General features: G+C 46.7%; 1 protein-coding gene across 7 annotated transcripts in view; it reads left to right on the forward strand.

The window, feature by feature from the left end:
• The first annotated feature begins 427 nt into the window (after window positions 1-427).
• LOC139586591 (protein kinase C gamma type-like) overlaps window positions 428-26,550 on the forward strand; it is a 33,699-nt gene continuing 7,576 nt past the window's right edge. Inside the window, exons 1-15 of one of the 7 annotated variants that reach the window (XM_071420117.1) lie at window positions 428-675; window positions 712-753; window positions 2,552-2,772; window positions 3,690-3,721; window positions 5,797-5,879; window positions 7,884-7,995; window positions 11,302-11,433; window positions 13,798-13,954; window positions 16,824-16,958; window positions 18,406-18,493; window positions 18,774-18,803; window positions 19,487-19,645; window positions 20,773-20,946; window positions 24,060-24,151; window positions 25,730-25,792. In XM_071420117.1, the coding sequence (XP_071276218.1) occupies window positions 2,582-2,772; window positions 3,690-3,721; window positions 5,797-5,879; window positions 7,884-7,995; window positions 11,302-11,433; window positions 13,798-13,954; window positions 16,824-16,958; window positions 18,406-18,493; window positions 18,774-18,803; window positions 19,487-19,645; window positions 20,773-20,946; window positions 24,060-24,151; window positions 25,730-25,792 (1,448 nt within the window). In that variant the 5' untranslated portion in view covers window positions 428-675; window positions 712-753; window positions 2,552-2,581. Of the gene's footprint in view, window positions 758-2,551; window positions 2,773-3,689; window positions 3,722-5,796; window positions 5,880-7,883; window positions 7,996-11,301; window positions 11,434-13,797; window positions 13,955-16,823; window positions 16,959-18,405; window positions 18,494-18,773; window positions 18,804-19,486; window positions 19,646-20,772; window positions 20,947-24,059; window positions 24,152-25,729; window positions 25,793-26,550 lie in introns of all 7 variants that reach the window. The other 6 variants (XM_071420119.1, XM_071420120.1, XM_071420121.1 and 3 more) reach the window with 6 other exon arrangements.

The following is a 26,550-nucleotide window of genomic DNA, read 5'->3' on the forward strand; positions in this document are numbered from 1 at the left end:
CGGAGGGGCCCTCGGGGACCCGGCCCGGATTTTTTGGGAAGAAAAATTCCCAAATTTAGCTCGGGATCCCTTTGGGAGCCCCTCCCCCTTCCCCTCCTCCCAAGCGACGCGGCCCCTTTAAGAGAAACCACGCCCACGCGGCGTCATTTGAATAGCCACGCCCATTGCCGCAGGGCGAGGCCGCGCCCGCTCCCATAGAAATCAATGGGGGGGTAAGCCACGCCCCCTCCATAGAAATCAATGGGGGCTAAACCACGCCTCCTCCATAGGAATCAATAGGCGCTAAGCCACGCCCCTTTATGTAAAGCAACGCTGCTCAAGCCACGCCCCATCAATGTAAAGCAATGGGGCTCAAGCCACGCCCCCTCCCAGCCCGCCTAGCAGTTGCCGCAATGCCGAGGCCACGCCCCCGCCGCGCTACGCCACGCCCCCTGCTCTAAGCCACGCCCCTCTCGGCTGCCGCGGGGCCCGGCCGAGTGTCCGAGTGTCCGTGGGTCTGTCCGGGCGCTGTCCGTGCCTCCGGCCGGGCTCTGGCCGAGTGTCCGTGGGTCCCGCTCAGTGTCCGTGGGTCTGGCCGGGCTCTGTCCGTGGGTCCGGCTGTCCGTGGGTCCTGCTCAGTGTCCGTGGGTCCGGCCGGGTGTCCGTGGGTCCGGCTGTCCGTGGGTCCGGCTGTCCGTGGGTCCGGCCGGGTGTCCGTGGGTCCGGCCGGAGGAGCAGCCGAGTGTCCGAGCAGTGGCCGGAGGGTTCAGGTCAGTCCGTGGCTGTGTCCGTGTGTCCGAGTGTCCGTGGGTGTGTCCGTGTGTCTGAGTGTCCGTGTGGCCGTGGGTGTGTCCGTGTGTCCGTCTGTCCGTGGGTGTGTCCGTCTGTCCGTGGTGCTGCCATGTCCAGCCCAATGTCCATCTGTGGGTCTGTCTGTCCGTGGGTCTGTCCCTGTGTCCACTCCCCTGTCCGTTTGTCCATCCCCCTGTCCATCCATGTATCCATCCATGGGTCTGTCCGTGTGTCCATCCCAGTGTCCATCCTTGTGTCCGTGTGTCCATCCCTGTGTCCATCCCTGTGTCCACTCCTGTGTCTGTGAGTCTGTCCGTGGGTCTGTCCCTGTGTCCATCCCCGTGTCTGTGGGTCTGTCCCTGTGTCCACCCCAGTGTCCACCCCAGTGTCCATCCCAGTGTCCATCCCCGTGTCCGTGTGTCCATCCCTGTGTCCATGGGTCCGTCCCTGTGTCCATTCCTGTGTCCACTCCTGTCTCCATCCCCGTGTCCGTGGGTCTGTCCATGTGTCCACCCCAGTGTCCATGCCTGTGTCCATCCCTGTGTCCATCCCCATGTCCGTGGGTCTGTCCGTGTGTCCATTCCTGTGTCCATCCTCGTGTCCGTGTGTCCATCCCTGTGTCCATCCCTGTGTCCACTCATGTGTCTGTGGGTCTGTCCGTGTGTCCACTCCTGTGTCCATCCCCGTGTCTGTGTGTCCATCCCCGTGTCCATCCTTGTGTCCATCCCCATGTCCGTGGGTCCGTCCCTGTGTCCACCCCAGTGTCCACCCCTGTGTCCATCCCTGTGTCCGTGGGTCTGTCCGTGTGTCCACCCCAGTGTCCATCCCCATGTCCGTGGGTCCGTCCCTGTGTCCACCCCAGTGTCCACCCCAGTGTCCATCCCCGTGTCCGTGGGTCTGTCCGTGTGTCCATCCCCATGTCCACTCCCCTGTCCGTGTGTCCATCCCAGTGTCCACTCCTGTGTCCATCCAGGTGTCCATGGCTCTGTCCATGGCTCTGTCCTTGCGTCCATCCAGGTGTCCGTGGGTCCATCCTGATGTCCATCCCTGTGTCCAGGTGTCCGTCTGTCCACCCAGGTGTCTGTGTGTCCATCCAGGTGTCCGTCTGTCCAGGTGTCCGTCTGTCCCGGTGTCCGTCTGTCCAGCAGGGAGTGCAATGACACAGGTGAGAGTGGAGGATTGATGTCCATCCAGTGTCCGTGTGTCCATCCAGTGTCCGTGTGTCCATCCAAGCATTCACATCTCTCTCTCTCTCCCCACAGGTGTCCGTCTGTCCGTCCGTCCGTGTGTCCATGGCGCTGGCCGAGCCCGAGCGCTCGGCGGCCGGAGCAGAGTGACCAGAGTGACAATGTCCATCCACGTGTCCAGCTGTCCATCTGTCCATCCAAGTATTCCCCTCCTCACCTCTCTTCTCTCTCCCCCAGGTGTCCGTGTGTCCATCCAGGTGTCCGTGTGTCCATGCAGGTGTTCCCCTCACCTCTCTCTCTCTCCCCCAGGTGTCCGTCTGTCCGTCCGTCCGTGTGTCCATGGTGCTGGCCGAGCCCGAGCGCTCAGTGACCAGAGGATCAATGTCCATCCAGTGTCCGTGTGTCCATCCAGTGTCCGTGTGTCCATCCAAGCGTTCACATCTCTCTCTCCCCCAGGTGTCCATCTGTCCGTCCGTCCGTGTGTCCATGGCGCTGGCCGAGCCTGAGCGCTCGGTGACCAGAGGATCGATGTCCATCCAGGTGTCCGTGTGTCCATCCAGGTGTTCACCTCTCTCTCTCTCTCCCCCCCACAGGTGTCTGTCTGTCCGTCCGTCCGCGTGTCCATGGCGCTGGCCGAGCCCGAGCGCTCGGTGCCCGCAGCGGTGGCCGCGGGCGGGGCCGGGGCCGCTCGGCCGCTGTTCTGCCGCCGGGGGGCGCTGCGGCACAAGGTGGTGCACGAGGTCAAGAGCCACCGGTTCACGGCGCGGTTCTTCAAGCAGCCGACGTTCTGCAGCCACTGCACCGACTTCATCTGGTCAGTGACACACCTGGGGACACACCTGGGGACACATGGGGACACACCTGGGTCACATGGGATACACCTGTCACATCTGTGTCACACCTGGGGGGTCACACACACGGGGGTTCTTCAAGCAGCCGACGTTCTGCAGCCACTGCACCGACTGCATCTGGTCAGTGACACACCTGGGGACACACCTGGGGACACCTGGGGACACACCTGGGACACACCTGGGGGGTCACCTGTCACACCTGGGACACACCTGGGGACACCTGGGACACACCTGTGTTACATGGGACACACCTGAGAACATCAAACATGGGGGTTCCTGAAGGGACTGACCTTGTACAGCCACTGCACCGACTGCATCTGGTCAGTGACACCTGGGGACACCTGGGGACACCTGGGGACACCTGGGACACACCTGGGGACACACCTGGGACACACCTGGGACACACCTGGGGACACCTGGGACACACCTGGGGACACACCTGGGGACACCTGGGACACACCTGGGACACATGGGATACACCTGTCCAGGTGTGTCATGGGGGGTTCTTCAAGCAGCCGACGTTCTGCAGCCACTGCACCGACTGCATCTGGTCAGTGACACCTGGGGACACCTGGGACACACCTGGGACACACCTGGACACACCTGAGGTCACCTCAGTTACACCTGCACAGATGTGCCCAGGTGACCCCAGGTGTGCCCAGGTGTGGCTCAGGTGTCCCTCAATGTCCCCAGGTGTTCCTGGCTGTGCCCAGGTGTATCCCAGGTGTATCCCAGGTGTATCCCTGTAGTAACCCAGGAGTATCCCTGGTGTATCCCTGGTGTATCCCTGTAGTATCCCTGTAGTATCCCTGGTGTATCCCAGGTGTATCCCAGGTGTATCCCTGGTCTGACCCCTCCCCTTTTCTCTCTCTCCCCTCAGGGGCATCGGCAAACAGGGCCTGCAGTGCATGGGTGAGAAACCCCCAAAATCCCCCCAAATTTATCCCAAAATTCCCCCAAAATTCTCCCCAAAATCCCCCCAAAATTCCCCCAAAATCCCCCCAAAATTTCCCCAAATTTCACCCAAATTCCCTCCAAAATCCCCCCAAAATTCCCCCAAATTTCACCCAAAACTTCCTCCAAAATCCCCACATTTTCCCCAAAAATTCCCCCAAAAATTCCTCCAAAATTCCCCCCAAAATTCCCCCCAAAATTCCCCCAATTCCCCCAAATTTCTCCCAAAATTACCCCAAAAATCCCCCCCAAATTTATCCCAAAATTCCCCCAAAATTCTCCCCAAATCCCCCCAAAGTTTCCCCAAACTTCTCCCAAATTCCTCCCAAAATTCCCCCAAATTTCTCCCAAAATTCCCCCAAAATCCCTCCCAAATTTCCCCCCAAAATCGCCCCCAAATTTCCCCCAAAATTCTCCCAATTTTCCCCCCAAAATCCCCCCAAATTTCTCCCAAAATTACCCCAAAATTCCCCCCAAAATCCCCCCAAATTCCCCCAAATTTCCCCCCAAATTTTCCCCAAAATTCCCCCCAAAATTCTCCCAAATTTCTCCCCAAATCCCCCCAAAGTTTCCCCAAACTTCTCCCAAATTCCTCCTAAAATTCCCCCCAAAATTCTCCCAAAATTCCCCCAAAATCCCTCCCAAATTTCCCCCCAAAATCCCCCCCAAATTTTCCCCCAAATTCTCCCAAATTTCTCCCAAAATTCCCCCCAAAATCCCCACAATTCCCCAAAATTCCCCCTAACCCTTCCCAAAATCCTCCCCAAGACCCCCCCAAATTCCCAAAATTCTCCCCAAACCCCCAAGAATTCCCAAAATTCCCCCAAACCCCCCCCAAATCCCATCCAGGACCCCTCAAATTCCCCAAAATCCCAAATTCCCCCCAAAATTCCCTCAAAATTCCCAATTTTCCCCCAAATTTCCCCTCCGTGGTTGCCGTGGTTGCCGTGGTTGCCATGGCAACGCAGCTCTGCCTGTCAATCACTGCCCAGGCCACGCCCACCCCACATCCCCGGGACCCAAAGGCCCAAAATTGGGAATTTTGGGGAATTTTGGGGAACTTTGAGGGGATTTTGGGATTTCTGGGGTCTTGGGGAGGATTTGGGGGAATTTTGGGGGGATTTGGGAAAATTTTGGGAGTTTCAGGGAGGATTTGGGAGAAAATTTGGGGTCCTGGAGAAGATTTTTGGGAATTTTGAGGGAAATTTTGGGAGGAAATTTGAGGGAATTTTAGGGTGAATTTCGGGAAAATTTTGGGTGGAAATTGGGAATTTTGAGGGGAATTTTGGGGAGAATTTTGGAGTAAATTTGGGGAATTTTGGGAGGAATTTTGAGGGAATTTTAGGGTGAATTTCGGGAAAATTTTGGGTGGAAATTGGGAATTTTGAGGGGAATTTTGGGGAGAATTTTGGGGGCAAATTTGGGAATTTTAAGGGGAATTTTGGGGGGGAATTTTAAAGGGAATTTTGGGAAAATTTTTGGGTGAAAATCGGGAATTTTGAGGGGAATTTTGGGTGGAATTTTGGGAATTTTAAGGGGAATTTAGGATGGAATTTTAAAGGGAATTTTGGGTGGAATTTTGGCAACTGAGGGGAATTTCGGGAGGAATTTCGTGAGGAATTTTGGGTGGAATTTTGGGAATTTTGAGGGTTTTTTTTTTTAGGAATTCTGGGGGGAATTTTAGAGTAAATTTGGGGAATTTTGGGAGGAATTCTGAGGGAATTTTAGGGTGAATTTCGGGAAAATTTTTGAGTGGAAATCGGGAATTTTGAGGGGAATTTGGGGAGAATTTTGGGGGAACTTCTGGGAATTTTGGGAGGAATTTTGAGGGAATTTTCGGGTGAATTTTGGGAAAATTTTTGGGTGGAAATTGGGATTTTTGAGGGGAATTTTGGGGGAATTTTAAGGGGAATTTCGGGAGGAATTTTGGGAATTTTGAGGGGTTTTTTTTTAGGAATTCTGAGGGCAATTTTGGGGGAATTTTGGGGGGAATTTGGGGAATTTGGGGCGTTTTTGACCCTTTTTTTTGGCAGTTTGCAGCTTCGTGGTTCACAAACGCTGCCACGAATTCGTCACCTTCGAATGCCCCGGGGCCGGGAAGGGACCCCAGACTGACGTGAGTCCCAAAATTCCCCAAAATCCCCCAAAAATCCCCCCAAAAATCCCAAAATATTCTCTCCAAAATTCCCAAAAATTCCCCCAAAATTCCCCCCAAAAATTCCCCGAAATTACCCCTAAAAATCCCAAAAAATTCCCTCCAAAATTCCCAAAAAAATCCCCAAAATCCCCCAAAAATCCCCCCAAAATCCCCAAAAACTCGCCCAAAAATCCCCCTTAAAAATCCCAAAATATTCCCTCCAAAATTCCCCAAAATTCCCCCAAAAATCCACAAATATTCCCTCCAAAATGCCCAAAAATTCCCCCAAATCACCACAAAAAATTCCCCAAAAATCCCCCTAAAAATCCCAAAATATTCCCTCCAAAATTCCCCCTAAAACTCCCCAAATATTCCCTCCAAAATTCCCAAAAAATCGCCCAAAAATCCCCCTTAAAAATCCCAAAATATTCCCTCCAAAATTCCCAAAAATTCCCCCAAAAATTCCCCCAAAATCACCACAAAAAATTCCCCAAAAATTCCCTTCTAAAATCCCCAAAATTCCTCAAAATTCTCAACAAAATCCCCAAAAAATTCCCCCAAAAATTCCCTTTCAATTGCCCCAAAATTCACCCCAAAACTTCTCCTAAAAATCCCCAAAATTTTCTCAAAATTCCCCCAAAATTCCCCAAAAATTTCCCTTCAAATTCAACCAAATTTTCCTTCAAAAATTCCCCAAAATTCCCCCAAAAATCTCCTAAAAATCCCCATTTTTCCACCTAAAATTCTCCATTTTTCCACCTAAAATCTCCATTTTTTCACTTTTTTCACCTAAAAACAATCTCAATTTTTTCACCTGAAATCTCCATTTTTCCATGCAAAATCTCCATTTTCCCACCTAAAATCCTCATTTTTTCACCTAAAATCTCCACTTTTCCACCCATTTTTTCCACCAAAATTCTCCATTTTTCCCACCTAAATTCCTCAATTTTTCCACCTAAAATCTCCATTTTTTCACTTTTTTTCACCTAAAAAAATTTCCATTTTTCCACCAAAATTCTCCATTATCCCACCTAAAATCTCCATTTTCCCCCCTAAAATCCCCATTTTTCCACCAAAATTCTCCATTTTCCACCCATTTTTTCCACCTAAAATCTCCATTTTCCCCCCTAAAATCCCCATTTTTCCACCCCAAACTCCCCATTTTTTCCCCCAAATTCTCCATTTTTCCATCTAAAATCTCCATTTTTTTCACCTAAAATTCTCCATTTTTTCCCTTTTTTCACCTAAAAAATTCTCCATTTTCCCACCAAAATTCTCCATTTTTCTCCATTTTTCCCCCCCCCAAAATCCCCATTTCCCCCCCCTAAAATCCCCATTTTTCCACCTAAAATCCCCATTTTTCCACCTAAATTCTCCATTTTTTCACCGAAATTCTCCATTTTTCCACCCATTTCCCCCCCTAAAAATCCCCATTTTTCCATCTAAAATCTCCATTTTTTTCACCTAAAATTCTCTATTTTTTCCCTTTTTTCACCTAAAAAATTCTCCATTTTCCCACCAAAATTCTCCATTTTTCTCCATTTTCCCCCCCCCAAAATCCCCATTTTTCCCCCTAAAATCCCCATTTTTCCACCTAAATTCTCCATTTTTTCACCTAAAATCCTCAATTTTTCCACTCAAAATCTCCATTTTTTCACCCAAAATCTCCATTTTTCCCCCCAAATTCTCCATTTTTCCACCCATTTTTTCACCCAAATTCTCCATTTTTCCACCCATTTTTCCACCTAAAATCCTCAAATTTTCCACCCAAAATTCTCCATTTTTCCCACCTAAAATCCCCATTCCCCCCCCCCAAACTCCCCATTTTCCCCCCCCTAAAATCCCCATTTTTCCCCCTAAAATCCCCATTTTTCCACCTAAAATCCCCATTTTTTCACCAAAATTCTCCATTTTTCCACCCATTCCCCCCCTAAAAATCCCCATTTTTCCCAAAACCCCCGGAATTCTCCCCAAACCGCTCAGGACCCGCGGAACAAGCACAAGTTCAGAGTCCACAGCTACAGCAGCCCCACCTTCTGTGACCACTGCGGCTCCCTGCTCTACGGGCTGGTGCACCAGGGCATGAAGTGTGCCTGTGAGTTTGGGCTAAAATCCTGCAAAATTGGGCAAAATTGGGTAAAATTGGGCAAAATTGGGGTTTCCTGCTCTACGGGCTGGTGCACCAGGGCATGAAGTGTGCCTGTGAGTTTGGGCTAAAATCCTGCAAAATTGGGCAAAATTGGGGTAAAATTGGGTAAAATTGGGCAAAATTGGGGTTTCCTGCTCTACGGGCTGGTGCACCAGGGCATGAAGTGTGCCTGTGAGTTTGGGCTGAAATCCTGGGATTTTGGGAAAATTGGGGTAAAATTGGGGTTTCCTGCTCTACGGGCTGGTGCACCAGGGCATGAAGTGTGCCTGTGAGTTTGGGCTAAAATCCTGCAAAATTGGGCAAAATTGGGCAAAATTGGGTAAAATTGGGCAAAATTGGGGTTTCCTGCTCTACGGGCTGGTGCACCAGGGCATGAAATGTGCCTGTGAGTTTGGGCTGAAATCCTGGGATTTTGGGAAAATTGGGGTAAAATTGGGCAAAATTGGGGCAAAATTGGGGTAAAATTGGGGTTTCCTGCTCTACGGGCTGGTGCACCAGGGCATGAAGTGTGCCTGTGAGTTTGGGGTGAATTCTGGGGATTTTGGGAAAATTGGGGTAAAATTGGGTAAAATAGGGCAAAATAGGGCAAAATTGGGGCAAAATTGGGCAAAATTGGGGCAAAATTGGGGCAAAATTGGGCAAAATTGGGGTTTCCTGCTCTACGGGCTGGTGCACCAGGGCATGAAGTGTGCCTGTGAGTTTGGGGTGAATTCTGGGGATTTTGGGAAAATTGGGCAAAATTGGGGTTTCCTGCTCTATGGGCTGGTGCACCAGGGCATGAAGTGTGCCTGTGAGTTTGGGCTGAAATCCTGGGATTTTGGGAAAATTGGGGTAAAATTGGGTAAAATAGGGCAAAATAGGGCAAAATTGGGGCAAAATTGGGGTAAAATTCGGCAAAATTGGGGTTTCCTGCTCTGCGGGCTGGTGCACCAGGGCATGAAGTGTGCCTGTGAGTTTGGGGTGAAATCCTGCAAAATTGGGCAAAATTGGGGTAAAATTGGGGTAAAATTGGGGCAAAATTGGGCAAAATTGGGCAAAATTGGGGTAAAATTGGGCAAAATTGGGCAAAATTGGGGTTTCCTGCTCTACGGGCTGGTGCACCAGGGCATGAAGTGTGCCTGTGAGTTTGGGCTGAATTCTGGGGATTTTGGGAAAATTGGGTAAAATTGGGTAAAATAGGGCAAAATAGGGCAAAATTGGGGCAAAATTGGGCAAAATTGGGGCAAAATTGGGGCAAAATTGGGGTAAAATTGGGGTTTCCTGCTCTACGGGCTGGTGCACCAGGGCATGAAGTGTGCCTGTGAGTTTGGGCTAAAATCCTGCAAAATTGGGCAAAATTGGGGTAAAATTGGGCAAAATTGGGCAAAATTGGGTAAAATTGGGCAAAATTGGGGTTTCCTGCTCTACGGGCTGGTGCACCAGGGCATGAAGTGTGCCTGTGAGTTTGGGCTAAAATCCTGGGATTTTGGGAAAATTGGGGTAAAATTGGGTAAAATAGGGCAAAATAGGGCAAAATTGGGGCAAAATTGGGGTAAAATTCGGCAAAATTGGGGTTTCCTGCTCTGCGGGCTGGTGCACCAGGGCATGAAGTGTGCCTGTGAGTTTGGGCTGAAATCCTGGGATTTTGGGAAAATTGGGGCAAAATTGGGGTTTCCTGCTCTACGGGCTGGTGCACCAGGGCATGAAGTGTGCCTGTGAGTTTGGGGTGAAATCCTGCAAAATTGGGCAAAATTGGGGTAAAATTGGGGTAAAATTGGGCAAAATTGGGGCAAAATTGGGCAAAATTGGGGCAAAATTGGGTAAAATTGGGGTTTCCTGCTCTACGGGCTGGTGCACCAGGGCATGAAGTGTGCCTGTGAGTTTGGGGTAAAATCCTGCAAAATTGGGCAAAATTGGGTAAAATTGGGTAAAATTGGGGTTTCCTGCTCTACGGGCTGGTGCACCAGGGCATGAAGTGTGCCTGTGAGTTTGGGGTGAATTCTGGGGATTTTGGGAAAATTGGGTAAAATTGGGTAAAATAGGGCAAAATTGGGCAAAATTGGGGCAAAATTGGGGCAAAATTGGGGTAAAATTGGGGCAAAATTGGGGTAAAATTGGGGCAAAATTGGGGTTTCCTGCTCTACGGGCTGGTGCACCAGGGCATGAAGTGTGCCTGTGAGTTTGGGCTAAAATCCTGGGATTTTGGGAAAATTTGGGAATTTGGGGCAAAATTGGGCAAATTTGAGGTTTGGGGGGGCTTGGGGGAGTTTATTTGGGATTTTTGGGGCATTTGGGGGATTTTATTGGGAATTTTGGGGGATTTTATTTGGGATTTTTTGGAGGATTTTGGGGGGAATTTTGAGGAATTTTGGGGATGTTGGGGGAGGTTGGGGGATTTTGGGGGATTTTGTTGGGGATTTTTTTGGGGAATTTTGGGGATTTTTTTGGGGATTTTTGGGGGAGTTTGGGGGATTTTGGGAGGAATTTTGAGGAATTTTTGGGGGATATTTGGGGGATTTTATTTGGAATTTTTTGGGGAATTTTGGGGAATTTTGGGGGATTTTTTTTTAATTTTTGAGGATTTTTGGGGGAGTTTGGGGGATTTTATTGGGGATTTTGGCGTGAATTTTTGGGGGGAATTTTGAGGAATTTTCGGGGGATTTTTGAGGATTTTTTGGGGAATTTTGGGGGGTATTTTTGGAGGATTTTATTTGGAATTTTTGGGGGAATTTTTGGAGGATTTTGGGAGGAATTTTGGGGGAATTTTGAGGGAAATGAGACAAACATCCCCAAATGCCTTCAGGGGGGATTTTGGGGGAAAATGCAGAAAAATCAGAATTTTTTTGTTTGTTTTTTGGTTTTGGCCATTCTGATCCCCAAAAATCCCCAAAAAATTCCCAAATTTCCCCCAAATTCCCATTTTTCCTGCAGGCTGTGAGATGAACGTTCACAATCTCCGCGTCTGGGGGAAAAAAAAAATCTGTGAAAAATCGAAAAAAAATCGGATTTTTTCCATTTTGGGGCCGTTTTGACCCCAAAAAATTCCCAAAAAATCCCCAAAATTCCCAAATTTTCCCCAAATCCCCGTTTTTCTCTCAGCCATGAGATGAATGTGCACAATCTCCGCGTCTGGGGGGAAAAAATCAGCGAAAAATCAAAAAAAAATCGGATTTTTTCCATTTTTGGGCTGATTTGACCCCAAAAAATTCCCGAAAAATTCCCAAAAATTTCCAAAATTCCCAAATTTTCCAAAAAAATCCCATTTTTCCGCAGGCTGTGAGATGAACGTGCACAAACGCTGCGTCCAGAGCGTCCCCAGCCTGTGCGGGGTCGACCACACCGAGAGGAGGGGGCGGCTCCAGATCCGCATCCAGGCCCTGCCCGGGGAGCAGCTCCACGTCACAGGTACCAAAATCCCCAAAAAATTCCCAAAAAATTCCCAAAAAAACCTCGGGAGTGAGGGCAGGAATGCTGGGAATTGGCAGGGGAAAAAAACCCCGGGAAAATCCGACAAAAAATGGGGAAAAAATGGGGAAAAATCCTGAGATTTTGGATCAGAATTGAGGTGGTAGAGCCCAAAAATTCCTCAAAAAATTCCCCCAAAATTCCCCCAAAATTCCCAAAAAATCCTCGGGAATGAGGGCAGGAATGCTGGGAATTGGCAGGGGGAAAAAACCCCGGGAAAATCCGAGAAAAAATGGGGAAAAAAATGGGGAAAATTCAGGAAAATTTGGCTCAAAATTGAGGTGGGAAATCCCAAAAAATTCCCCAAATTTTTTGGGAATCTTCAGGGGAAAAAACCCACAAAAATCCAGCTAAAAATGGGGAAAATGGGGAAAAACGGAGAAAAATTGGGAAAAAATGGGAAAAATCCTGAAATTTTGGATGAAAATAGAGGTGGGAGAGCCCAAAAATTCCCAAAAGATTCCCAAAAAATTCTCCAAAAATTCCCAAAAAATTCCCCAAATTTCTTGGGAATGAGGCCAGAAATTTTTGGGAATTGTCAAGGAAAAAAACCCCATGAAAATCCGACAAAAAATGGGGAAAAAAGGGGGAAAATACCAAAAATTTGGCCATTTTCCCACTGGTTTTTCCCATTTTTTCCCCAAAATCCTGGAATTTTTTTCCCCCAAATCCTGGAATTTTCCCATTTTGGGATCCCAGTCCCTGATCCCAAAATCTCTCCCATCCCAAACCCCAAAAACCCCCAAAAAATCCCAATTTTCCTCCATTTTTCCCCCATTTTTCCATATTTTCCCCATTTTCACCAATTTTCCCCATTTTTTCACCGATTTGATCCCAAATTCCCAGAATTTTTTCCCAAAATCCTGGAATTCTCCCATCTTGGAATCCCAGAACCCAAAAACCCCTCAAAAATCCCATTTTCCCCTCATTTTTTGCCGTATTTTCCCCATTTTTTTCCCCTGATTTTCCCCATTTTCCCACCATTTTTTCCCGGATTTTTTCCTCAAATTCCCATTTTTCCCCCTGGATTTTCCAGTGGGAGAATCCCAAACGAATCCCATTTTTCCCCATTTTTTCCCCATTTATTTCCCCAGTTTTTCCCCATTTTTCCCCCATTTTTTGCCGTATTTTCCCCATTTTTTCACCGATTTTCGTCATTTTTCCACCATTTTTTCCCGGATTTTTTCCCAAATTCCCATTTTTTCCCAGATTTTTTCCTGGATTTTTTCCCAGTGGGTGAGGCCTGGAACCTGATCCACATGGATCCCAATATCCCCAAAATCCTCCCATTTATTTCCCCATTTTCCCCCATTTTTTGCCGTATTTTCCCCATTTTTTCACCGATTTTCCCCATTTTTTCACCGTTTTTTTCCCGGATTTTTCCCCAATTTCCCATTTTTTTCCTGGATTTTTTCCCAGTGGGTGAGGCCTGGAACCTGATCCACATGGATCCCAATATCCCCAAAATCCTCCCATTTATTTCCCCATTTTCCCCCATTTTTTGCCGTATTTTCCCCATTTTTTCACCGATTTTCCCCATTTTTTCACCATTTTTTCCCGGATTTTTCCCCAATTTCCCATTTTTTTCCTGGATTTTTTCCCAGTGGGCGAGGCCTGGAACCTGATCCCCATGGATCCCAAAATCCCCAAAATCTTCCCATTTTTTCCCCATTTTTCCCCCCATTTTTTGCCGTATTTTCCCCATTTTTCCCCCGATTTTCTCCATTTTTCCACCGTTTTTTCCCGGATTTTTTCCCAATTTCCCATTTTGTTTTCCTGGATTTTGCAGTGGGCGAGGCCCGGAACCTGATCCCCATGGATCCCAATATCCCCAAATTCCTCCCATTTTCCCCCATTTTTTGCCGTATTTTCCCCATTTTTTCACCGATTTTCCCCATTTTTTCACCATTTTTTCCCAGATTTTTCCCCAAATTCCCATTTTTTTTCCCGGATTTTTTCCCAGTGGGTGAGGCCCGGAACCTGATCCCCATGGATCCCAAAATCTTCCCATTTTTCCCCATATTTTCACCGTTTTTTCATCGATTTTTGTCATTTTTCCACTGTTTTTTCCCGGATTTTTTCCTCAAATTCCCATTTTTTCCCCCTGGATTTTCCAGTGGGAGAATCCCAAACGAATCCCATTTTTCCCCATTTTTTCCCCATTTATTTCCCCAGTTTTTCCCCATTTTTCCCCCATTTTTTGCCGTATTTTCCCCATTTTTTCACCGATTTTCGTCATTTTTCCACCGTTTTTTCCCGGATTTTTTCCCAATTTCCCATTTTTTTTCCCGGATTTTTTCCCAGTGGGCGAGGCCCGGAACCTGATCCCCATGGATCCCAATGGGCTCTCGGATCCCTACGTGAAGCTGAAGTTGATCCCCGACCCCAAGAACGTCTCCAAGCAGAAAACGCGGACGGTGAAGGCGACGCTGAACCCGGTGTGGAACGAGGCTTTCCTCTTGTGAGAAAACGGGGAAAATTCAGGGGAATTTGGGAAAAATCGGGGGGAAAAATAAATGGGAATATGGGAAAAAATTGGGGGAAAAAATTGGGAAAAAATTGGGGGAAAAATGGGAAAAAATTGGGTGAAAAATGGGGAAATAATGGGAATAAAATGGGGGAAAATGGGTAAAAATTGGGGGAAAATCGGGGGGAAATTGGGAAAATTAATGGGAATTTGGGAAAAAAATTAATGGGAATTTGGAAAAAAAATAAATGGGAATATGGGAAAAAAATAAATGGGAATATGGGAAAAAATTGGGAGAAAATCGGGGGGGGAAAAAGGGGGGAAGGCGACGCTGAACCCGGTGTGGAACGAGGCTTTGCTCTTGTGAGAAAATGGGGAAAATTCAGGGGGATTTGGGAAAAATCGGGGGGAAAAATAAATGGGAATATGGGAAAAAATCGGGAAAAAATTGGGTGAAAATTGGGGAAAAAATGGGTGAAAATCGGGCGAAAAATGGGGAAATAATGGGAATAAAATGGGGGAAAATGGGTGAAAATTGGGGGAGAAATCAGGGGAAGATCGGGGGAAAAGTGGGAAACATTAATGGGAATTTGGGAAAAAAATTAATGGGAATATGGGAAAAAATTGGGGGGAAAAATTAGTGGGAATATGGGAAAAAATTGGGGAAAAAAGGGGGGAAGGCAATGCTGAACCTGGTGTGGAACGAGGCTTTGCTCTTGTGAGAAAACGGGGAAAATTCAGGGGAATTTGGGGAAAATCGGGGAAAAAATAAATGGGAATATGGGAAAAAATTGGGGGAAAAAATTGGGTGAAAATTGGGGAAAAAATGGGGGAAAATCGGGCAAAAATGGGGAAATAATGGGAATAAAATGGGGGAAAATGGGTAAAAATTGGGAGAAAATCGGGGGGAAATTGGGAAAATAAATGGGAATATGGGAAAAAAATTAATGGGAATATGGGAAAAAATTGGGGGAAAATTGGGGGGAAAAATAAATGGGAATATGGGAAAAAATTGGGGAAAATTGGGGGGAAACTTAATGGGAATATGGGAGAAAATTGGGAGAAAAATGGGAAAAATTTGGGGGAATTTGGGAAAAAATTCAGGGAAAAATCTGGGAAAAGTTGGGAAAAATCGTGAAAAAAGGGAATAGAAAGGGGAGGGAAGAAAAGAGAAAAATCCAGAGAAATCCAGGGAAAATCAAGAAAAATCCAGGAAAAATTGCTGAAAAATCCAGGAAAAATGGGAATAAAAATGGGAGGAAAAAAAGGGGAAAATGGAAAAATCCAGGAAAAATGTGGGAAAAATCAGGGAAAAATCAGGGGAAAAATCCAGGAAAAATGGGAATAAAAAGGGGAGGAGAAAAGGCAAAAATCCAAGAAAAACCGGAGAAAAATCAAGAAAAAATCAGAGAAAAATCAGGGAAAAATTGGGAAAAATGGGAATAAAAAGGTGAGGAAAAAGGGAAAAATCGGGGAAAAATCTGGGGAAAATCAAGAAAAAATCAGAGAAAAATGGGGAAAAATCAGGGAAAAATCGGGGAAAAATGGGAATAAAAAGGCGAGGAAAAAAAGGGAAAAAATCGAGGAAAAATTTGGGAAAAATCCAGGAAAAAATCAAGAAAAATCCGGGAAAATCAGGGAAAAATTGGGGAAAAATGGGAATAAAAAGGGGAAGGAAAAAAAGGAAAAAAAATCCAGAAAAATCCGGGTAAAACCAGGGGAAAATGGGGGAAAAAAAGGGAAAAATCCAGAAAAATCCGGGAAAAATGTGGGGAAAATCAGGGGGAAAATCCAGGAAAAATGGGAATAAAAAGGGGAAGGAAAAAAGGGGAAAAAATCCAGAAAAATCAGGGGAAAACCGGGGAATAATCCAGAAAAAATCAGGGAAAAATCAAGAAAAATCCGGGGAAAATCTGGGGAAAAATCCAGGAAAAATGGGAATAAAAAGGAGAGGAAACAAAAGGGAAAAATCCCGGAAATAATCCAGGAAAAATTGGGGAAAAATCAGGGAAAAATGGGGGAAAAAAAAGGGAAAAATCCAGGAAAAATGGGGGGAAAATCAGAGAAAAATCCAGGGAAAAATCAGGGGGAAATGGGAAAAAATAGGGAAAAATCAGGAAAAATCCAGGAAAATCTGAGAAAAATCCAGGAAAAATCAGGGGAAAATCCAGGGAAAAAAAAAAAGGGAAAAATCCAGGAAAAATGGGGGAAAAAAACAAGAAAAATCCAGGAAAAACTTGGGGAAAAATCCAGGAAAAATGGGAATAAAAAGGGAAAAATCCAGGAAAAATGGGGGAAAAAACAAGAAAAATCCAGGAAAAATCAGAGAAAAATCCAGGAAAAATGGGGGAAAAAAAGGGAAAAATCCGGGGAAAATCAGAGAAAAATCCAGGAAAAATCAGAGAAAAATCCAGGAAAAATGGGGGAAAAAAAGGGAAAAATCCAGGTAAAATCAGAGAAAAATCCAGGAAAAATCAGAGAAAAATCCAGGAAAAATGGAGAAAAATCCAGGAAAAAGGGGGAAAATCCAGGAAAAATGGGGGAAAAATCAGGGAAAAATCCAGAAAAATCAGAGAAAAATCCAGGAAAAAGGGGGGAAAATCCAGGAAAAATCAGAGAAAAATCCAGGAAAAATCCAGGAAAAATCAGAGAAAAATCCAGGAAAAAGGGGGGAAAATCCAGGAAAAATCAGGGAAAAATCCAGAAAAAATCCAGGAAAAATCCATGAAAAAGGGGGGGAAATCCAGAAAAAATCAGAGAAAAATCCAGGAAAAATCCAGAAAAATCCGGGAAAAAGGGGGAAAGAGGGGCGGTGTCCCGGCACCCCCGGATTTCCCCATTCCATGGAACGTTCCGGAACCAGCACCCTGCGGCCCGGGGACGCGGAGCGGCGCCTGTCGGTCGAGGTCTGGGACTGGGACCGCACCTCCCGCAACGACTTCATGGGCGCCATGAGCTTCGGCGTGGCCGAGCTGCTCAAGGGCCACGTGGACGGGTGGTGAGGGGAAAATGGGATTTTGGGGAAAAATGGGGGTTTTTGGGGGAAAAATGGGGGTTTGGGGGTTTTTGGGGATTTTTTTGGGGGGGTTTGGGGGTGGTTTTGGGGAAAAAATGGGGTTTTTTGGGGAAAAAATGGGGGTTTTTGCAGGGGAAAATGGGGTTTTTGTGGGGAAAAATGGGGTTTTTGTGGGGCAGAAATGGGGATTTGGGGCCTTTTGGGGAAAAAATGGGGTTTTTTGGGGAAAAAATGGGGGTTTTATAGGGGAAAAATGGGGTTTTTTTAGGGAGAAAAATGGGGGTTTTGTGGCAAAAAAATGGGGTTTTTGCAGGGGAAAAATGGGGATTTTGTGAGGGAAAAAAAGGGTTTTTTAGGGGGAAAAATGGGATTTTTGTGGGGAAAAATGGGGCTTATTTTGGCGAAAAAATGGAGGGTTTTGGGAAAAAAATGGGGGTTTTGTGAGGGAAAAAATGGGGGTTTTATAGGGGAAAAATGGGGATTTGGGGAAAAAAAGGGGGTTTTGGGGAAAAAATGGGGGTTTTGTGAGGGAAAAATGGGGGTTTTGTGAGGGAAAAAATGGGGGTTTTGTGAGGGAAAAAATGGGGGTTTTGTGAGGGAAAAATTGGGGTTTTGTGAGGGAAAAAAATGGGGGTTTTTGCCGGGGAAAGAAGGGGATTTTTTGGGGGGGAAAAAATGGGGTTTTGTGAGGGAAAAAATGGGGGTTTTATGGGGGAAAATATGGGGGTTTTGTGAGGGAAAAAATGGGGGTTTTGTGGGGGAAAATGGGGGTTTTGGGGGGGAAAAAAACGGGATTTTTTTAGGGGGAAGAATGGGGGTTTTGTGAGGGAAAAAATGGGGGTTTTGTGGGGCAAAAATAGGGGTTTTGTGAGGGAAAAATGGGGGTTTTGCAGGGGAAAAAATGGGATTTTTTTGAGGGAAAATGGGAGTTTTACAGGGAAAAAAATGGGATTTTTACGGGGGAAAAATGGGGGTTTTGTGAGGGAAAAATGGGGGTTTTGTGAGGGAAAAAATGGGGGTTTTTGCCAGGGAAAGAAGGGGATTTTTGGGGGGTAAAAATAATGGGGTTTTTGTGAGGGAAAAATTGGGGCTTTTTCTGGCGAAAAAATGGGGGTTTTGGGGAAAAACATGGGGGTTTTGTGAGGGAAAAAATGGGGGGTTTGTGGGGGAAAAAATGGGGGTTTTGTGGGGAAAACAAAGGGTTTTTTTAGGGGGAAAAAATGGGGGTTTTGTAGAGGAAAAATGGAGTTTTTGTGGGGGAAAAATGGGGTCTTTGCAGGGGAAAAAAATGGGGTTTTTCGGGGGGAAAAAAGGGATTTTTGCAGGGAAAAAAATGGGAGTTTTACGGGGGAAAAATGGGATTCTTTGCGGGGGCAAAAAATGGGATTTTTTGGGGGTAAAATCTCAATTTTCCCCCCAAATTCTGCAGGTTCAAGCTGCTGAACCAGGAGGAGGGCGAATATTACAACGTCCCCGTGGCCGACACCGACGACTGCGGCCTCCGGCCAAAATTCGAGGTTTGGAGCCTCCAAAATTCCCAAAAAATTCCTAAAAAATTCAAGGAATTCCTGAAATTTCATGAATGTAAATTCCCATCCAGAAATCCCCCAAAAAAAAACCCAAAAAAAGCTCCAAAAATGCCAAAATTCCCAATTTCCCTAAAATTCCCTAAAAAAATTCTCAAAAAAATTTCCCTAAAATTCCCTAAAAAATTCTCTCAAAATTCCCAAAAAATTTCCCTAAAATTCCCCAAAAGGACAGAATTTCCCCCAATTTGTGGTTTTTGGTTTTTTCCAGGCCTGCAATTACCCCTTGGAGCTGTACGAGGTAAAATTGGGAAAAAATGGGAGGAAATAAGGGGAAAAAAAGGAGAAATTTGGGGGAAAATTGGGGAAAATGATTGGGAAAAATTTGGGAAAAATTCAGGAGAAAATTGGGGGGAAATTGGGGAAAATTATTGGGAAAAATTTGGGGAAAATTCAGGATAAAATTGGGGGAAAAAAGGACAAATTTGGGGGGAAGTTGGGGGAAATGATTGGGAAAAATTCAGGAGAAAATTGGGGGGAAAATGGGAAAAAATACAGGGAAAAAAGCCAAAAAAAGCGGAAAAATTTGGAAAAAAAAATTTTAAAAAGGCAAAAAATGGGAAAAATTGGGGGGGGGGAGTTGGAAAAAAAATACAGGAAAAAAAAGCCCAGAAAAAGCAGAAAAATTGTGGAAAAAAATTGGAAAAAATTTAAAAAAAAACAGGAGAAAATTGGGGGGAAATGGGAAAAAATTGGGGGGAAAATTGGGAATAAATACAGGGAAAAAAAGCGGAAAATTTGTGGAAAAAATTGGAAAAAACTTTTTTAAAAAAGGGGAAAAATGGGAAAAAATTGTGGAAAAAATTGGAAAAAAATTCAAAAAAAAAAGGAGAAAATTGGGGGAAAATGGGGAAAATCATGGCAAAAATAAAAAGATGGAAAAATTGGGGGGAAAAGGAATAATTTGGAATTTTGTCCTTCCAGAAAGTTCGGAAGGGACCCGGCCCTGGCCCCGCCCCCAGCCTGGGCCCCTCCCCCCTCCCCTCCCCCACCGAGCCCAAGCGGAGCCTCCAGGGCAGCGGCCGCTCCCAGCTGGGAGATTTCACCTTCCTGATGGTGCTGGGCAAGGGCAGCTTTGGGAAGGTGAGCGGCAGAATTCCCAAAATTCCCAAAATTCCCCCAAAAATTTGGGAAAAAACGGCGAAAAAATGGCGAAAAACGGCCAAAAAATGGCCAAGAAATGGCAAAAACCGGTGAAAAATGACGAAAAATGGCCCAAAATAACCCCAAAATTGACTTGGGGAAAGGGGAATTCCAGAATTCCTGAAATTGCAAAATTTTGGGAAATTCCCGAAAAAAAATTGGGGGGAATGGTGAAGAAATGGCTCCAAAATAGCAACAAATGGTTCAAAATGGCCAAAATAGTGAAAAGCTTGACCCAAAATAAGCCCAAAATTCATCTGGACACACCTGAAAAAGGTGAGATCCCAAAATTCCCGGAAATTCTTGGAATTCCCAAAAAAATCCTGGAAAAATTCCTGAAAAAATGGTGAAAAAACAGCAAAAAATTCCTGAAATCCCCAAATCCCTTGGGATGCATCTGGAACCTTGAAATAGCCCCAAAATCCATCGAGAACCAACCAAAAAAATCCTGGAAAAATTCCTGAAAAAATGGTGAAAAAACAGCAAAAAATTCCTCAAAACCCCAAATCCCTTGGGATGCATTGGGACCATGGAATGGCCCCAAAATCCATCCAGAACCACCCCAAAAAAATCCTGGAAAAATTCCTGAAAAAACAGCAAAAAATTCCTGAAATCCCCAAATCCCTTGGGATGCATTGGGACCATGGAATGGCCCCAAAATCCATCGAGAACCACCCCAAAAAATCCTGGAAAAATTCCTGAAAAAATGGTGAAAAAACAGCAAAAAATTCCTGAAATCCCCAAATCCCTTGGGATGCATTGGGACCATGGAATGGCCCCAAAATCCATCAAGAACCAACCAAAAAAATCCTGGAAAAGTTCCTGAAAAAATGGTGAAAAAACAGCAAAAAATTCCTGAAATCCCCAAACCCCTTGGGATGCATTGGGACCATGGAATGGCCCCAAAATCCCTCCAGAACCAGCCCAAAAAAATCCTTGAAAATGGCAAAAAAATCCAAAAAAATTGAGAAAAAATTCCCAAAAAATCGGAAAAAAATGCTGAAAATTCCCCCCAAAATTGCCCCAACTTGGCCAAAGCTGCCAGAAGGTTCCGGAACGTTCCGCAGGTGATGCTGGCGGAGCGCAGGGGCTCGGCCGAGCTCTTCGCCATCAAGATCCTGAAGAAGGACGTGGTGGTGCAGGACGACGATGCCGCCTCCACCCTGGTGGAGAGGAGGGTGCTGGCCCTGGGGCCCCGGCCCCACTTCCTCACACACCTGCACTCCACCTTCCAGACCCCCGTGAGGCACTGGGAGAGACTGGGAGCGACTGGGAGTCAATGGGAACCAATGGGAGGGACTGGGAGCAACTGGGAGAGACTGGGAGCAACTGGGAGCGACTGGGAGGGACTGGGAGCCAATGGGAACCAATGGGAGGGACTGGGAGCGACTGGGAGCAAATGGGAGCAAATGGGAGCAAATGGAAGCCAATGGGAACCAATGGGAGCCAATGGGAACCAATGGGAGCCAATGGGAGCCAATGGGAACCCATGGGAGCCAATGGGAACCAATGGGAGCCAATGGGAGCCAATGGGAACCAATGAGGGCCAATGGGAACCAATGGGAACCAATGGGAGCCAATGGGAGCCAATGGAAGGGGATGAATTCGGTTGTACTGGAAGAGACTGGGATGGACTGGGAGTGGTCACTGGGATGGACTGGGAGTGGTCACTGGGATGGACTGGGAGCACTGGTGGAGAGGAGGGTGCTGGCCCTGGGGCCCCGGCCCCACTTCCTCACACACCTGCACTCCACCTTCCAGACCCCCGTGAGGCACTGGGAGAGACTGGGAGGGACTGGGAGGGACTGGGAGAGACTGGGAGAGACTGGGAGGGACTGGGAGAGACTGGGAGGGAGTGGGAGAGACTGGGAGGGACTGGGAGTCAATGGGAACCAATGGGAGGGACTGGGAGCAACTGGGAGAGACTGGGAGCAACTGGGAGCGACTGGGAGGGACTGGGAGCCAATGGGAACCAATGGGAGGGACTGGGAGCGACTGGGAGCAAATGGGAGCAAATGGGAGAGACTGGGAGGGACTGGGAGAGACTGGGAGGGACTGGGAGAGACTGGGAGAGACTGGGAGCAACTGGGAGCCAATGGGAGCCAATGGAAGCCAATGGGAACCTATGGAAGCCAATGGGAACCAATGGGAGCCAATGGGAACCAATGGGAACCAATGGGAGCCAATGGGAACCCATGGGAGCCAATGGGAACCAATGGGAGCCAATGGGAGCCAATGGGAGCTAATGGGAACCAATGGGAGCCAATGGGAGCCAATGGAAGGGGATGAATTCGGTTGTACTGGAAGAGACTGGGATGGACTGGGAGGGACTGGGATGAACTGGGAGTGGTCACTGGGAGTGGTCACTGGGATGGACTGGGAGCACTGGTGGAGAGGAGGGTGCTGGCCCTGGGGCCCCGGCCCCACTTCCTCACACACCTGCACTCCACCTTCCAGACCCCCGTGAGGCACTGGGAGGGAACTGGGAGGGACTGGGAGGGACTGGGAGAGACTGGGAGGGACTGGGAGGGACTGGGAGGGAACTGGGAGGGACTGGGAGGGACTGGGAGAGACTGGGAGGGACTGGGAGCACTGGGAGGGACTGGGAATGGGAATCGGGGGCACTGGGATAGACTGGGAGCAACTGGGAACCAATGGGAGCCAATGGGAACCAATGGGCGCCAATGGAAGCAAATGGGAACCAATGGGCGCCAATGGGAACCAATGGGAGCCAATGGGCACCAATGGAAGCCAATGGGAACCAATGGGAACCAATGGGCACCAATGGAAGCCAATGGGAACCAATGGGAGCCAATGGGAGCCAATGGGAGCCAATGGGAACCAATGGGAGCCAATGGGAGCCAATGGGAGCCAATGGGAACCAATGGAAGCCAATGGGAACCCATGGGAGCCAATGGGAGCCAATGGGAACCAATGGAAGCCAATGGGAGCCAATGGGAACCAATGGGAACCAATGGGAGCCAATGGGAGCCAATGGGAACCCATGGGAGCCAATGGGAGCCAATGGGAGCCAATGGGAACCCATGGGAGCCAATGGGAGACAATGGGAACCCATGGGAACCAATGGGAGCCAATGGGAGCCAATGGGAACCCATGGGAGCCAATGGGAGACAATGGGAACCAATGGGAGCCAATGGGCGCCAATGGAAGCCAATGGGAGCCAATGGGAACCAATGGGAGCCAATGGGAGCCAATGGGAGCCAATGGGAACCCATGGGAGCCAATGGGAGCCAATGGGAACCCATGGCAGCCAATGGGAGACAATGGGAACCAATGGGAGCCAATGGGAACCAATGGGAGACAATGGGAGCCAATGGGAACCAATGGGAGACAATGGGAACCAATGGGAACCAATGGGAACCAATGGGAGACAATGGGAGCCAATGGGAGCCAATGGGAACCAATGGGAGGGGATGAATTGGGTTGTACTGGAAGAGACTGGGAGGGACTGGGAATGGGAATCGGCTGTGCTGGGATGGACTGGGAGGGACTGGGAGCAACTGGGAGCGACTGGGATGAACTGGGAGCAACTGGGAGTGACTGGGATGAACTGGGAGCAACTGGGAGTGACTACGAGTCAATAGAAGCCAATGGGAACCAATGAAAACCAAGGGGAGCCAATGAGAGTCAATGGAAGGCAATGGATGAACTGGGATGAACTGGGAATGGTCACTGGGATGAACTGGGAGCAACTGGGATGAACTGGGAGGGACTGGGATGAACTGGGAGTGACTGGGATGAACTGGGAGGGACTGGGATGAACTGGGAGGGACTGGAAGTCAAAGGAAGTCAATGGGAACCAATGGGACTGAATGGGAGCCAATGGGAGGCGATGGAAGGGGATGAACTGGGAGGGACTGGGAGGGACTGGGAATGGGAATCAGGTGCACTGGGAGGGACTGGGATGGACTGGGAGGGACTGGGAATGGGAACTGGGGGTACTGGGATGAACTGGGAGTTACTGGGATGGACTGGGAGCAACTGGGAGGGACAGGGATGAACTGGGAGTTACTGGAAGCCAATGGGAGCCAATGGGAGGGGACTGGGAGTGAACTGGGATGAACTGGGAGCACTGGGATGAACTGGGAGGGGACTGGGAGTGAACTGGGAGTGAACTGGGAGTGAACTGGTCCAAACTGGGAAGAGCTTCCACCATTCCCGGCCCATTTTGGTGCCGGAATCTCCATTTCGGGCTGGAATTTTTGGGGAATTTTGGGGGAAATTTGGGGATTTTGGGGCACTGGGTTGAACTGGAAGGGGACTGGGAGTGAACTGGTCCAAACTGGTCCGAACTGGTCCAAACTGGTCGGAACTGGTCTGAACTGGTGGGCAGGACCGGCTGTACTTTGTGATGGAATACGTCACCGGCGGCGACCTCATGTACCACATCCAGCAGGTCGGCAAGTTCAAGGAGCCCCACGCGGCGTGAGTGAGCCAAAATCCCCGGAATTCCACCCAAAATTATCCCAAAAATGGCAAAAAGGGAAAATTCTGGGAAAATTCCCCAAAAAAATGGGAAAAAATGGGAAAAATCCCCATGAAAATGCCTCAAAATTACCCCAAAATTCCAGCCAAAAATTCGCTTCAAGAGCCAAAATCCTCGGAATTCCACCCAAAATTGTCCCAAAAATGGCAAAAAGGGAAAATTCCGGGAAAATTCCCCAAAAAAATGGGGAAAAATGGGAAAAATCCCCATGGAAATGCCTCAAAATTCAGCCAAAAATTCGCTTCAAGAGCCAAAATCCTCAGAATTCCACCCAAAATGGTCCCAAAAATGGCAAAAAGGGAAAATTCTGGGAAAATTCCCCCAAAAAATGGGGAAAAAATGGGAAAAATCCCCATGAAAATGCCTCAAAATTACCCCAAAATTCCAGCCAAAAATTCGCTTCAAGAGCCAAAATCCTTGGAATTCCACCCAAAATTGTCCCAAAAATGGCAAAAAGGGAAAATTCCAGAAAAATTCCTGAAAAAAATGGGAAAAATCCCCATGAAAATGCCTCAAAATTACCCCAAAATTCCTGCCAAAAATTGACTTCAAGAGCCCAAAATCCTTGGAATTCCACCCAAAATTGTCCCAGAAATGGCAAAAAGGGAAAATTCTGGGAAAATTCCCCGAAAAAATGGGAAAAAAATGGGAAAAATCCCCATGAAAATGCCTCAAAATTACCCCAAAATTCCAGCCAAAAATTGACTTCAAGAGCCCAAAATCCTTGGAATTCCACCCAAAATTATCCCAAAAATGGCAAAAAGGGAAAATTCTGGGAAAATTCCCCCAAAAAATGGGAAAATCCCCATGAAAATGCCTCAAAATTCAGCCAAAAATTTGCTTCAAGAGCCAAAATCCTTGGAATTCCACCCAAAATGGTCCCAAAAAGGGAAAATTCCGGGAAAATTCCCCAAAAAAATGGGAAAAAATGGGAAAAATCCCCATGAAAATGCCTCAAAATTACCCCAAAATTCAGCCCAAAATCGACCTCAAGACCTCGAAATTTCTGGAATTCTTCCCAAAATATTCCCAAAAATTCCAGGAATTCCTTGGACTCAAAATTGGAAAATTCTGGGGAAAAAATCCCCATTAAAATCCATGAAAATTCCCCAAAATTCGGCCAAAATTTCCCAGAATTCCCCACAAAATATTCCCAAAAATTCTGGGAATTTTCCCCAAATTTCCTCTAAATTATTCCAAATTTTCCCAATTTTTCCTGTTTTTTTCCAATTTTTCCTCACTTTTCCAGATTTCCTCCCAAGATTTTTCCACTTATTCCAAATTTTACCCAAATTTTCCTCAAAATTTCCCCAATTTCCCCGAATTTTTTCCCAATTTTTGGTAGGGTTTTTTTTTCCATTTTTTTCTGGGTTTTTTTCCCAATTTTTCCCCATTTTTCTCCATTTTCCCCTAAATTTTCCCAATTTTTTCCCAATTTTCCCTGTTTCTCCCTAAATTTTTCCAGTTTTTTCCCAATTTTCCCTAAATTTTCCCAATTTTTCCCAATTTTTTCCCAGGTTTTACGCAGCTGAAATCGCCATTGGTCTTTTCTTCCTGCACAACCAAGGCATCATCTACAGGTGGGGCTCCCAAAATTCCCAAAAAATTCCCCCCAAAAATCCCCAAAATCCTGGAATTCCCAAAATTCTCCGCTAAATAAAAAAATACCCCAAAAAGTCCCAAAAAACCCCATTAAAATGGCCAAAAATTGCCCAAAAATTGCCATAAATGGCCAAAAAATCCACCAAAAAATTCCCAGAAATCCCAAAAATTCCCCAAAATTTCCCAAATTCTCACTAAAATAAAAAAATCAACAAAAAAATCAAAATAATCTCCAAAAGAGTCCTTTAAAATGGCCAAAAAATCGCTAAAAATCCCCCAAAAATCGCCAAAAAAATAAAAAAAATCCCCAAAAATCGCCAAAAAATCACAAAAAAAAAATCCCCAAAAATTCCCCAAAAAATCCCCAAAAATCCCCCAAAAAATCCCCCAAAAATTCCCCAAAATCCCCTAAAAATTCCCAGAAAATTCTGGAATTTTCTTTGCCAGGGACCTGAAGCTGGACAATGCGATGCCCCCAATTCTACTCCCAAAAAACCCCAAAATCGTCAAAAAATCACCAAAAAATCCCCAAAATTTTTTTAAAATCCCCCAAAAATCCCAGAATTCCCAAATATCCCAAACATTCCCAAAATTCCTTCCTAAAATTTTTTAAAAATCACCCAAAAAATCCCAAAAATTAAAAAAAACCCCATTTAAATGGCCAAAAATCACCAAAAAATCCCCAAAAATCTCCAAAAATCACCAAAAAAATCCCAAAAAAATTCCCAAAAATCCC

This window comes from Agelaius tricolor, unplaced genomic scaffold (genome assembly GCF_023055355.1).
Source record: "Agelaius tricolor isolate 1412-34295 unplaced genomic scaffold, bAgeTri1.0.p SCAF_126, whole genome shotgun sequence".
In the NCBI taxonomy this organism is placed as follows: domain Eukaryota; kingdom Metazoa; phylum Chordata; class Aves; order Passeriformes; family Icteridae; genus Agelaius; species Agelaius tricolor.